The sequence below is a fragment of the Dipodomys merriami genome, unplaced genomic scaffold, assembly GCF_024711535.1.
Source record: "Dipodomys merriami isolate MVZ:Mamm:240054 unplaced genomic scaffold, mDipMer1.0.p SCAF_33, whole genome shotgun sequence".
Taxonomy (NCBI): domain Eukaryota; kingdom Metazoa; phylum Chordata; class Mammalia; order Rodentia; family Heteromyidae; genus Dipodomys; species Dipodomys merriami.
Window position 1 is genome coordinate 5,633,105 of NW_027204826.1, and position 12,921 is coordinate 5,646,025.

Here is a 12,921-nt window from a genome sequence, read left to right on the forward strand (position 1 = left end):
TAGCGACTTTGCTGACCAGAGCCGCAGACACAGCGGTGAAAATGTCACCTATAACACGTGGGATTAAAGAATGCTCCCTTCCCTTCCCTTTTTCCCTTCTCCTCTTCCCTTCGGTCCCTGTCCCTTCTTTCTCCCCCCCCCCCTTTTTGTGGTCTGTGGGGCTTGAACTCTGGGCCTGGGTGCTGTCCCTCAGCTCTTCAACTCAAGGATAGCATTCTACCACTTAAGCCACAGGGCCACTTCCAGCTTTTTCTGCTTATGTGGTGCTGAGGAATCAAACCCAGGGCCTCATGCACACAAGGCAAGCGCTCTACCACTGAGCTACCTTCCTAGCTCCTTTCCTTCCTTCCTCTTCCTTTCCCTACCCTTCCCTTCTCTCTCCTCCTCCTCCCCACTCTCTTCCCGTCTCTTCCCCTTCCCTCTTCTCCTTTCCTTGGGGAAGTACAAGGGTCATGGCATCCTGTACCAGTTTCTGGTCACCAATGACAGAAAGTGACTCTGGCTGTTGGTCAGCCTAGGAAAACAACTTGGTTTTCTGGCATGTTCGTGCTCAAGCCGATTTTTGAAAGACCACTTCCAGTAAGTCCCACCAGGCCTGGCTGCATGGTGGTCCAGGCAGCAGAGCACCCAGCTACCATGTTGCTTTTCCCAGCTCTGACTCCCTCCCTGTGCTCCTTTCCTTCCTTTACAATAGCATTAAAGCCAGCACCAGTGGCTCACACCTGTAATCCCAGCTACTCGGGAGGCTGAGATCCAATAACCTGGTAAGAAGCCAGAAGTGGAGGTGTGGTGCAGATGGTAGAGCACCAGCCTTGAGTGAAAAGCTAACGGACAGTGCCCAGGCCAGAAGTTCAAACCCCAGTACTACTGTGCATGCACACACGCGCGCGCGCGCGCGCACACACACATACACACACACACACACACACCACAAAAAAACAAGAGGAAAATGGCAAAACATTATGCTGTGAACTTTGGCATGGCTCAGTGGTAGAGTGTCTGCCTAGCATGTGTGGACCATTACTGCTACCCCAAAGCCCATTACTGTCACCCCAAAAAAGGTAAGGTAAACAATATATTGATATACAAATAGATAGAGATAGAGATAGATAGATATAGTGGTATATTGATATATAGATTCTCACAGGTAAAAATCTATGATTACCACAGAGGTTGGAGTGAGGATTACTCTGGGCTGAGATGAAAGGTGAGAGGTGAGAGGTGAGCTCAGAGCTTCCAATGTCTTGGCTCTGAAGGTTCTAAACCCAGCTGTGGAGACTTGGTGCTTATTATTATTATTATTATTATTATTATTATTCCTGATGCATATATACTCTAAGTGCAATCGTGTGTGTATGTGTGTGTGTGTGATTTATTTCACAATTAGAAGTAACAGGGAATAAATTAATTACATAAAAGACAAGGAAACCAAAAGAATTTTTAGTGTTCTCTAAAAACAAATAATTAGTGCTCTGACAAGTGTGACAAAGAAAGAACAAGAGGAAGTGACAGATAGACTTAAATAGAAACAAGTGGGAGCTGGGCACCAGTGGCTCACACCTGTAATCCTAGCTACTCAGGAGGCTAAGCTCTGAGGATCGTGGTTCAAAGCCAGCCCAAGGAAGAAAAGGCCATGAGACTCTTTATGTCCAATGAACCACCAGAGAACTGGAAGTGGTGTTGTGGCTCAAAGTGACAGAGGGGTAGCCTTGATTGAAAGAGCTCAGGGACAGTGCCCAGGACCTGAGGTCAAGACCCATGGCCAACAAAAAAAAAAGAGGTTGTGGATGAGAATGTTTCATAGCACACGTGTGTGTGTGTGTGTGTGTGTGTGTGTGTGTGTGTGTGTGTGTGTGTGTGTGTGTGTGTGTGTGTGTGTGTGTGTGTGTGTGTGTGTGTGTGTGTGTGTGTGTGTGTGTGTGTGTGTGTGTGTGTGGCCTTTTGGTGGTTATTTGGAGAAAAGACTGTCACAGACTTTCCTGCCCAGGCTGGTTTTGAACCATGACCCTCAGATCTCAGCCTCCTGAGTACCTAGGATGAACTGCATGCCACCTGCACCCAGCTGCTTTTATTTTTAATGAAGTCTCACTTACTTTTTCCCCAGGGCCAGCTAGGACAGAAATCTTCCTATCTGCCCTTTCCACATCACTGAGACTGCAGACACACCATCTCATCCAGCTATTGGTTGAGATGGTGCCTGAAGAACTTTTTGGCCCAGTCTAGCCTGGAACTTTGATCTCTCGCCTCTCAGCCTCTTCAGCAGCTAAGATTACAGGAGTGAGGCACTAGGCCTGGCCCTGATGCAGATCTTAAGTGTGGTCGCTCGTGTAAATCTAATAACCCGGAGGAAGCCATGAACCTTGAAGCCCTCTGGCAGGTCACGTCCTTAAGGACGAGGGAAGGCATGCACACATCGAGCTAGGTCACGCGTGCAGCCAGTGCAACCAGAGCTGGAAGCGCCCTCACATTAGACCCAGGAGAGCCCTGCTTGCAGACCAACAATGGAGGCACAGAGCAGGAAAGCAACCTCAAGATCCCCCGGCTCAGCAAGCACAAATCCACATTCTTGACCCCGAGTCCTGGCGGGGTTCCCAGACCACTGCAGCTGCTGGAAGCCAGGCCCCTGTGGTCTGAAGACACTCCACCTCCCTACCCCGCCCCCCCCAGCCCCAGGTTCCTGGGAGTCCGAAGAGGAGACAGCAAGGCCTTGTTCCGAGGGCGACCAGCTCCAAGCAAACACATTCCTGAACCTCTGCCACCCACAGTTGGGGCCAGACTAGCAAAGTTATAAATGGCTTTTTCTCTCTGCAGATAAGAGAACCACAGAATGTCAGGCCTGCAAGAGATCAACTCCTGGGGTGTCTCTCCAGCCAGACGCCGCTAAAGCCTAGGAATCCCAACTCCCTGCCAAAGTACCTTTCAAGTTCCAAAGGCAGATGACAAGTGTGTGTCCACACATGGGTGTCATTTTTAAGTCTTTTTTTTCTTTTTTCTTTTAACTTCCCTCGTCAGACAAAAACACTCATAAAAATTAAGTGAATTGCATTCAATGTTTTGCAAAATATCCAGTTTATCCAACTCATCAAGACTCCATCTCTTCACTAGGCACTGGTGGCTCATGCCTGTCATCCTAGTTACATGGGAGGTAGGGAGGACTGTGGCTCAAGGCCAGCCCAGGCAGTGTTCTGGACAGCCCTTCTGTTCTGCAGGCCATCAACGGAGCCTTTTCTCTTTTACGACATTGAGTCCTGCAAGCTGTCCAAAGCTCGACCTGTGAGGCCCAGCACCCCCACCTTTGTTTAACCACAAACACAGCCAATTGGGCTGACCCAGGCAGGGCCTTTGGTGGGGAGGCGGCTGAGGAGCCAGAGCGCCTTTGCATTCCTCAGGCCCATCAGACATCTGCAGGCCTCTCTCTCCTCCAGCCCCAGAAGCTCTGATTTCCTGTGACTTGGCCCTGAGTGCCTGGTCCCCACTCACCTCAACCACCAGCTCTGAAACTGTGGAGAAATCCTCTGTTTTGCTGGGGTGAAAAAAATCAAGACCTTATCTCAAAGGTAACTACAGAAAAAATGGGGCTGGAGACATGGTTCAGGAGCAGAGCACCTGCCTAATATGTTCAAGGTCCTGAGTTCAAAGTGCAGTATTGCCCTCCCCTCCCCCCAACAAAAAAAAAAGAATCCTTCCTCATCACCCAAGGTCACTCTTGCATGGATGCACAGAGGGCTGAGGCTGTGCCATGGTCAAGGTCATGGGGAGTGATGACTGCCAGCTCCTAGGCTGCTCTCCTGACCTCCTCCGAGTGAGTGGGGTCCTGACTTGCAGGTGCTATCATGCCTGGGTTACAGCCATGTCCCCTGAACAGTAACCAAGGCCAGAGCCATTGGAAGACATGGCCACGTGCCAGCTTCCTATGAGCTCCATGTCAGGCATTTGCAATACCAGGCCTCCAGCCCTCACTTTCTCTCTAGGCAGAGGGCTGGGAGTAGGTTTCATCCTGAAGGCCTCGGAGCCCAGCACCACCTGCCTGGGGACTGGCAGGGGAGGAGGCCTCCCTGGACCTGGCACACCCCACCGCAGTGGGAGGGAGAGGAGGGGGACAGCCCCAGCTTTGCTCGGAATGATCCAGTTTCCCCTGGACACTTTTTCCAGTGTGGCCTGCCAGGAGAGATTAAGACCACAAATAGCAACCCGATGCCTCTGGAGGAGGAGATTAGTGGGTTCCGGGGTGCCTGTCTCCCTGAGAAAAGCGGTCTGTTTCAGATCTGAATCCAAACCCACAGGGCGACGCTGTGCCAGGTCCCATGGAGTTGATGGAGGAGTCAGAGAGAAGCAGAGAGGCCTCTGGGAAAATGCTATGGGGGCGGGGGACAGGGGGCGGATCAGAGCATCCTGAATCCCAGGGGGCTCATGCAGCCCTCCCCTCCTTGCTTTCCCCCTCAGTGCATCTGCTTGAGGTCCTAGTCTAGAGCCCAGCACACCACCAGATGCCTGTGGCAGTGTGACCCTGGGACAGCCCAGGCCTCATCCCCCTCCCTGGGAGGAGAATCAAGGGTACACATTCTCCAAGGTTCTTCAGGCTCATATCAGACCACAGCACTATGCTGTCGCCCATGCTCAGAAAACCATCTCAGGTCCACCAGGCAGATGGCCTCCAGCCAATGGTCTCCATCCATGGAGAGCCCAGAGCAGCACGCAGAGACAGCAGGGTCACCTTGTAGGTGTGGCCCTCCATAACATAACAGTGGTCTCTCCATACTCATAGTGCAAGGCCTCCTGATAGCCTAGGCACAGGGCTCCAAACCATGAAGTGAATGACCCAGGGACACACAGCAAGGACATCTGAGCAGGTGTTCACACCCAGGCCACACACTGCAAAGCCCATGCTCATCATGTGCATACTGTCCCCACTGTGGGAGGACCACTGGTCTCCACTGTCGGAAGGCCCTCTGGCCCAGGAGCCTTCATGGGTCTTACACAAGTAGTGCTTTCCCAGGAACAGCATGTCTCTGCCGGTGGAACAGCGCCCCCTGCTGCCCATGCACCTCTCCTGCAGGTCCCACGGAGGGTGAAGGCAAGAGGAGGTTCTGTTCTCACTAGCCAGCCCCCTTGAGCTTTATATGGCCCAAGCCATATAAAGAAAAATGTGCTTCTGCCTGGCATTCTAGGTCTAGAAGAGGCCCAAATACCCGACACCTCAGAAAAGGGAAGGGGGACTTGGGAACTGGGCTACAGCTACCTGCTGCCCCTCTGCCCTGCTGTCCCCATTGCCTGGGCCTTACAACGTAGCAGGTGCAAGCACATGCTTTCGGGGATCAGATGAGCCCCTCTCCTCGAGCCCTAGTTTCCTCTTCTGATGATGGTTGTAAGGTGCTTACTCAGGGCAGGCTCTGGCCTCCATTCAGATTCCCTCCTCAATCACTTACAGCAAGATATAAGGTACAATGGGGAAACTGAGGCTCAAGGAAGCCAGGCAATTCACACCAAGTCACACAGCAAGCAAAATATAGACAAGGCTCCAGCTGGGGCAGCCCGACACCTGTACCAGCAATGAAGTAGATGACAACACCCCGGATACTAGGAAATAGTCTGCCCAGGGTGGGGAGGCATAGAGGAAGATGTTTGAACAACTAGGGACCTTGCAGCCATTTAAAACAGTGAGGCCAGGGAGAGAAAGCTACTGGGTCCATCCTGGAAGACTTCCTGGAGGAGACAGGAACAAGACCACACTTTGGCTTGTCACAGGTCCGGCAGTCAGTAGCAGGTAGAACTGGCTGCTCCTGGGCAATGTGCCTGAGTGGGCAAGGTGGCTGTCCCCAATGTCACAGGGGCCGAAACACAGCAGGCTGCCCCCCAGCCAGGCACAGCACTAAGCATTCTATATAACCCCATGGCCTCCCAGGAACCCTAAGAGCTCTGCAGGGCAGCGCCCATCAGTTAGCAGAGCCCCATTCCACCTGAGGAAGCCAGGCTTTGATGGGCCCACCTCAGCCCCCAGCAGCTGAAGCAAGAGCCAGGATGGGACCCAGGCAGATGCTGTCAGTGCCTTGGCTCCTTCGCCCGAGCTGCAGCTGCAGGATGCCATCGGCAGCCGGGTCCACGCGGCACTTTTACTGGCAAGGCTGTTCTAACTGGAGTGAAATCAGGGGAAGGAAGCAAAGTCTCAAGTCCCCAGGCCCAGGCCCCCAGGTGCCAAAGAAATGCTGCCCGGATAGAACCCCGTCCTGCTCCAAAGGATTGGTATCTGCTGCCCCCTGCTGGCCAAGAGGAGAACTTCCCAGGAATCCACGGGTCTGTCTCAGAGCTTGGGTTTCCGCAGCCACTGCCCAGGCTATTTTTGTCCTTATTGACAGTTGTGACTATTGTGGGGTGTGTGATGTGAATAATGCACACAATGTGCAGAGAGTCCATCCAATTAAATATTCATCACACCACAGACATTAAGCACAAACCTAAGCTGTCCTCTCCCTCCCTGCTGCCAGGCCACCGTCCCCCGCAGCCCACTCCCAATGCCACTACACCCACCTCTTCTGCACCCGCATCCCTCTGAGCCTCTTCTGCATGTGTAAAGATGACAGCGCTGGATGCTGAGAGGTCCCTTCTAGGTCTAGCAATCTCTGCTTCTCTAGAAAGATCTGCCGCTGCCCTCGGTGAGGAAGCCAGGCCAATGCACACCAGGAGGTAGACTGGAGTGACTGGGAGTCACAGGCTGACCCCAGGGATGCAGCAGAGCCAGACCTAGGCCTGGGGGGACCAGAGGAGGCTGGACAGGGCAGGCAGTGAGGAGGCTGTGGGAGAAGGTGGAGGATGGGGGCCCCAGGGACAGGAGAGCCTCCTGCAGGGAGGAATCCCCACAGGGAGGGGGTCCCTGGGCCCTGCCACCACTTCTGTCTGAAGCAGATCCAACTCCTGTAAAGAAAGCAAACACCTGCAGGCTAGCAAGCACTTCCTATCAGGCTAGCAAGCACTTCCTATTCTCCCGCCAAGGTGAAGGGCTTGGCACTGTTGACAAAGTAGCAGAATGCCTCAAATGTCAACAGTTTCCCAGCAACAAGGACAAGCTGAATGCACAAGACAAGCCCTGGCAGAAAAGGTGCTTCCTGCCCAAGCTCCTGCTGGGTGGGGGAGGGCAGGCCAGGCAGGTGCAGCTGCTGTGCTGGTCCGATCCAGCCCCTGGGGACTATGCTTGTCCATGACTGCAGACTCGACACAGCACTGTCAGAGTGTGATTGGGGAGGTCAGGCCATGCATACTCACTGATGAAACAAATGCTTTAAAAAAAAAAAAAAAAAAAGTGAGGTTTGAACTCAGGGCCTTGCACTTGGCTTTTTAGCTCAGCCATTTGGTCCACATCTCCACTCTGGCTTTTTTGACGAAAGAGCCTTGTAGAGTCTTCTATCCAAGTTGGCTTTGCACCAAATCCTCCAGCTCTCAGCCTCCTGAATAGCTAGGATTACAGGTGTAAGCCCTAGCACCAGTCTGTACAGATACTTCTTGGGGTTTGGTAGGGAATAGGTTCAGGCCTGAGGCCCAGGCCAGTTGGGGAGATTGAGTACATTAACTATTCCCTCACCCCCACCCTAAGGTTGAGGAACTGAAAATCAGTGGAAGAACCATTCAAGATCACACAGCCACATCAGACCCTGCTGTACTTGAACCCACAGCCCTGTGTGTGGAAGGCAGCTTGTGGTGTGGCTGGCATGGATGTGGTCAGGTCTGGAATCAACAGACTCAAGTCCTGTAGCAATAGCACTCAGGTATCAAATACTAATGTGAAATGCAGACAATTGGGATTTCTTGTGGTGCACACGTGATTGCTTTTACCTCTCAAGGGGATGATAACCAAACCCCTACAAAGGTACTATCTAGACGGCCCTGTGCCAGGCCTGTCTTGCGCTCCAGGCTGGCTCCATGTCTGTGCTAACATTTCTCAGTGAATGTCAACACGGGTCTCTCGTAAATGCCACGGCTTGTTAGCAGAGTAAACCGTGTGCTTAGCCTGTCTTAGGAGAATCTTTGCTGAGTAAACACAAGGAGGCTTTGCTTGAGAGTAAACAGAGCTGGAGCTGCTTTGGCAGCCGGGGTGGGAAGGTGACTCCACCACCAGACCAAAGGGAGGCCAGGTCTGGCCTGGTGCCATCTTGGGAACCCTGAATGCCAAGGGCAGGCGAGGAAGCTGGGATTAGAGGGCCAGGGCAGGTCTGAGGCCACACAGCTTGCTCTTAACAGAAAGCAGTTTCTTTTCAACATGGATTTTCCCTGCCTGCCCACCTACCCTCCCTCGAAGCACCCTCCCCTCTGGGGAGACTCTACAAGGTACAGAGGACCCAGCGGGCATCTCATGTTCTAAGGTTTTAAGACATTTTTTTAAAGGCTAGAAGAGCTGTGTATAGTCGTTCCTTCCTGTAATCTTAACTACAAGGGAAGCTGATATCAGGATGATCCTGATTCTAGGCTACACCAGGAAAAGTTCAAGAAACTCCATCTCTGCCAATAAAAATCATGGTGACAAACCTGTCAGCCCATCTATATAGAAAACCTAAGTAGAACCATAGTCCAAAGCCAGCCTGGGGGGGGGGGGACGGAGGGGTGACCACTAAAAAAATAGCAGAAATAAGAGGGGCCCAGGCCACAAGACTCTGGGCTCATCTCCTATGATCACCAAAAACAAAGGCTACAAGAAAAAGGAAGCCCTATGATGGTAGGTCCAGAAATGACAGCAACCTCAGGCTGAAGGCCAAACAAGAGTCCAAGCCTCTAGTACCACAAAAACAAAATCTAAGCAACTAAGTCACAGAGCTATTGTTAGCAGAAAGGAGGGGTCCTGTCTCAGTATATACTCATTCACAGGGCAACAGCACCTCCCTGGATTCTGATTAAAATGCAAGTGCTTTTCTTGTTTCCTTGTGTGGAAAGCCCAGGGGGCAGCCACAGTAGCTCCCACTTTCAATCTAGACCAGAATTTGGGAGTGGAAGGCCAAGTGTGCAATGCACATTAGAGGGCTGGGCTAATTCCCTGTGGGTTCTTTCTCAGCTGGGCAGGTCTTCGTAATTATTCCCAAGGCTGGCCACTGTGGGACAATACCAAGCCACAATCCTCTTTAAGGCCTCATAATTCCCTTCAAAATATCAACCTGTTCTGTGTGTGCCACTTAACCCAGGGCCTTGTACTCTTGCCTGGATTTCCCACTCAAGGCTGGTATTCTATCTTCCTTAACCCAGCTCCACCTCCATATTTTTGCTAACTGGAAGCCTAATTTTCCTACCTGGCCTGGACTTGAACCAGGATCTTTCAGACCTGTTTACTGAGAAACCAGAATTGCAGGTATAAGCCAACAGCAGCCTTGTTTCCACCTTCTGCCTCCTTTATCAGTCTGTGCTTGTAGGTATGTTGTCTGAGGGGCCACCTAAAAAGATTTCCTCTTGGAGGGGTGCAAGCAGCAAGGTCAGAATAAAAAGGTTCAAACAGATCTTCCTCACTGGCTTCCCATTCTGGAGTAGCCATAACAATGACTACCAATCATTGCCCTAAACCCTGTAGGATCTGCCAACAGATCAGCCCAGAAGAGGATTCCCCCTTCCCCCCAGAAGGGGCAATCATCCCAAATTACCCACTTTGAGAACTATGGCTACACTCCCTTTTTCATTTTGGTGCCAGCTCTGGGGCTCAAACTCAGGGCTTGGATGCCATCTAGTCTCAGCAACTTTCCAACGCAGGCTAGCTCTGAACTGAGATCTCAAATCTCAGCCTTCTGATACTGTGACTCAGAACTACATGGCTGGGCCAAAGGCTGCTATTCCCTATGGATTAGATAAAAGGTGTGTGAGCCAGATGCACTGCAATGAATGTTACCATTCACCCTCAACTTGCAGTAGAGGAAACCACCCTAGGCTGCTGCTTGTCACAGATGTCTAGCTTTCTTGCTGGAGGTCCAACACTTTAGCCATTTCCTTAAAAAGCTAGGCCAGCATTAGTCTTGCTTACAGCAAAAGTTCTAGCTGATCATACTGCTTGGCACCAACTTACAATTAGTTCTTCTAGGTGCTGTCCTATCTACTGTCAATGTCCCCAGACACAATGCTCATGTTTCTAATAACCTACTTGTGAGGTACTCTAAAACTGCTAATTCCCCAAACCCAGGGTTTGAATTTCAGCTGCACTGCGCTAGCTGGCAGACCCAGCCTGCAAGAGCAAGCTTTCTGAAGCTGAGATCTACTACACTGTACAGATAAACCTTGTAACCAAAGAGGCACACAGCAGACCCAGAGGAAGAAGCATCTGCTCTGACCTCCACTTGTGATGCACAGAAGGCACTTACTAGGTCAGACCTGTGGGGAACTTTCACCCTAGTGACCTTCAACTAAACACACATGCTCTGACAAACTGTATAAGCACTGGGTATTATCAGCATTGCAAACCACTCCCAAACTATGGCCAGAACAGCAGCAGAGTCCAGCTTTTATTGAATAGTTGCAAAAGGGTTTAGTCAAAAAGACCGAAGCCCATGTCATCGTCAGACTCCTCGGATTCTTCCTTCTTTGCCTCCACTTTCTTCTCCTCGGCTGGGGCAGCGGCGGCGACTGGGGCAGGACCTCCGGCTGGAGCAGCACCCGCAGCTGGTGCAGGGCCCCCAGCCCCTACATTGCAGATGAGGCTTCCGATGTTGACATTGGCCAAGGCCTGTAACACATGGGCCATAGGTGAAGATGCAGCCCATCCTGGTGTTGTTCTTTATAGAGCCTCCCCCAAGCACAAAGTGCCTCTTCCTCTCCCAATGCAAGGACCAACTCCTAACATGCCAGTGCTGGAGATGCCTCGTAGGGTGCCTGCCAGGATGGCTTTCATCCTGTGCTGATGGTCAGGCTTAACCAATGAGAACAGCTTCACAGCCACTTTTCCTTGACAAATGAGAAGAAACAGCCCACAATAACTAGTTGGGGTGAAACTACAAGGTTCCTGGAAGACCCAGGACCCAGCATGAAGTTAGATGTTACTAGCTTCACTTGTCAAACTAGCCTGTCCAAGGCAAGATGGCCAGTGTGAACTCTTGGGCAGAAACTTGCCTGTATTAGCTTTTCATTCAGAAAACGGCCAAAAGGGCCACTAAATTCAATCCCCAAAATCTATTAGTGCCACAATGGGAGGGGGTTGACATAACATGCCTAAAATTGTCTGGTTTAGGAGGAATGGAAAGAGGGATGAAAATGATCAAGAGATGTGCTCAACCCGACACGATTATCTGAATCCTATTGTTACATTAAAGAGAGGGCAGACAATAATGGGACAATGTCCAAAACCAAATAAGGCACCAACCAGTGGCACCCCCTAACTACGACAGAGGAGGCGCAGGCGGCAGTCACACCCCATTCCAAACTACAGTCGCCCCCCAATCACCTTACCTTTGCGAACAGGCCCGGCCAGAAAGGCTCCACATTCACCCCGGCTGCTTTGATGAGGGCGTTGATTTTATCCTCCTGCAGTAAACCCAGCAGAGCGCCACGGTTAGCTCTCCAACAGCAGGCCACAGGGTGCAGTCACCCAGAACACGGACGTGGGGCGGGACCCGGCCCGCCAGCTCCGGGCCTGAACCAAGTTCTGGCCCAGGACACGTACTTGGGCACGAGGCCTCACACGGGACTCGGCCGTGGGCCCGGCCTGCCAGCTCAGTTGTCTGCGTGTCTATTTTAAGTTAGGGGCGCAGGGAGGGGGCGCCCGGGGCTCGAGCGCCTCCCTCCGACCCTAGCCGACCAGGGCCAAAAGTACCAGACGGAACGGGAGTCCTGGGTCGGGCAGGCCTTACACCTCGCGAGCCTCCTCACTTCCCGGGCCCGCACGCGCCCTCCCCGCCCGGCCTCCCCGCCTCAGCCCGGCCTCCCCGCCCAACTCACCGTGACGGTGACTTCGTCGTCGTGCAGGATGAGAGCGGAGTAGATACAGGCGAGTTCGGAGACGGAAGCCATAGCGCGGACTGCCGGGCGCGGTGCTAGTCGCCGGAAGAAGTGAGGGCCTCACCCCAACGCGGCCTTAGCTCCCTCGGAAGGACCGAGCACCTTGGCGGCAGCTGAGGAAAGGGAAACACGCGCCTGCGCGCACCCTCTTATACAAACACACGAGCCAATCGGAGCCCGCTACTGGCGGAAGAGGCGGAGCCAGGAACGACTAGTGACGCCTGCGCATTGGCGCTCCTCGCCCTGCGCGCGGGTCTCCCAGCACTTCGGGGCTCGGGCTCCAGTGATTGGAGTGCGGGACGCCCGGATGATTACGTATTTCCGGGAAGTGGTTTCGCGGTTCGGCGGGGATACTCAGAGGTTCTTGGGACGGACGCCGCACAGTCGTCGGGCGATGACCGGGTCAGGACCCGGCATCGGCCTGGTCCCCTAAAGGGAGGCCCCAAGGTCTCCCAGGTAAATGTGAGAGTCAGGGGTCTAGTGACGTCTGACTGAACCCGGAACTGCATTGCACGTCCGGCGCCGTCCACCGGAAGGAATAGTTGGGGAACTCGGAATCGACCTCGGAGCTTTCGTACGGTCTGGGGTTAGCACCGGGCGCTAGTGTCCGAGCGCTCGAGGGTGTCGGGATGGAAAGCGAGGCGGGCGCTGCATTCCTGGGTTGCCGTGTAGAGTTGAAACCCCTTCGTACACTGCTTAGTTAAAAAAAAATCAGGCGGAAGCCGGTAGCTCCTGCCCGACATTCTGGCTACTCAGGAGGCTGCGATCGGAGCGTCGCCGTTCAAAACCAGGCCTTGAGCTTTTGTGCCCGAGGCTGGCGCTCCACCGCCTGAGCCACAGCTCCGCCTTTTGGTGGTGAATTGCAGGTAAGAGTCCCACGGACTGACTAGGAACGGCGATCCTTAGCGCTCAGCCTCCTGAGGAGCTAGCATCACACGCGTGAGCCACGAGTGCCAGATTTTGCCAATTTCC

General features: G+C 52.9%; 1 protein-coding gene across 1 annotated transcript; it reads right to left on the reverse strand.

Annotated features, from left to right (window-relative positions):
* Positions 1–10,430: 10,430 nt before the first annotated feature.
* On the reverse strand, positions 10,431–12,083 carry Rplp1 (ribosomal protein lateral stalk subunit P1). Its single transcript, XM_070043005.1, has 3 exons — positions 11,890–12,083; positions 11,401–11,475; positions 10,431–10,681 (listed from the first exon to the last, which is right to left on the reverse strand). Exons 1-3 carry the CDS (start codon positions 11,959–11,961, stop codon positions 10,484–10,486), a joined length of 345 nt encoding a protein of 114 aa, XP_069899106.1. The 5' UTR covers positions 11,962–12,083; the 3' UTR covers positions 10,431–10,483.
* Between the last annotated feature and the right edge of the window lie 838 nt (positions 12,084–12,921).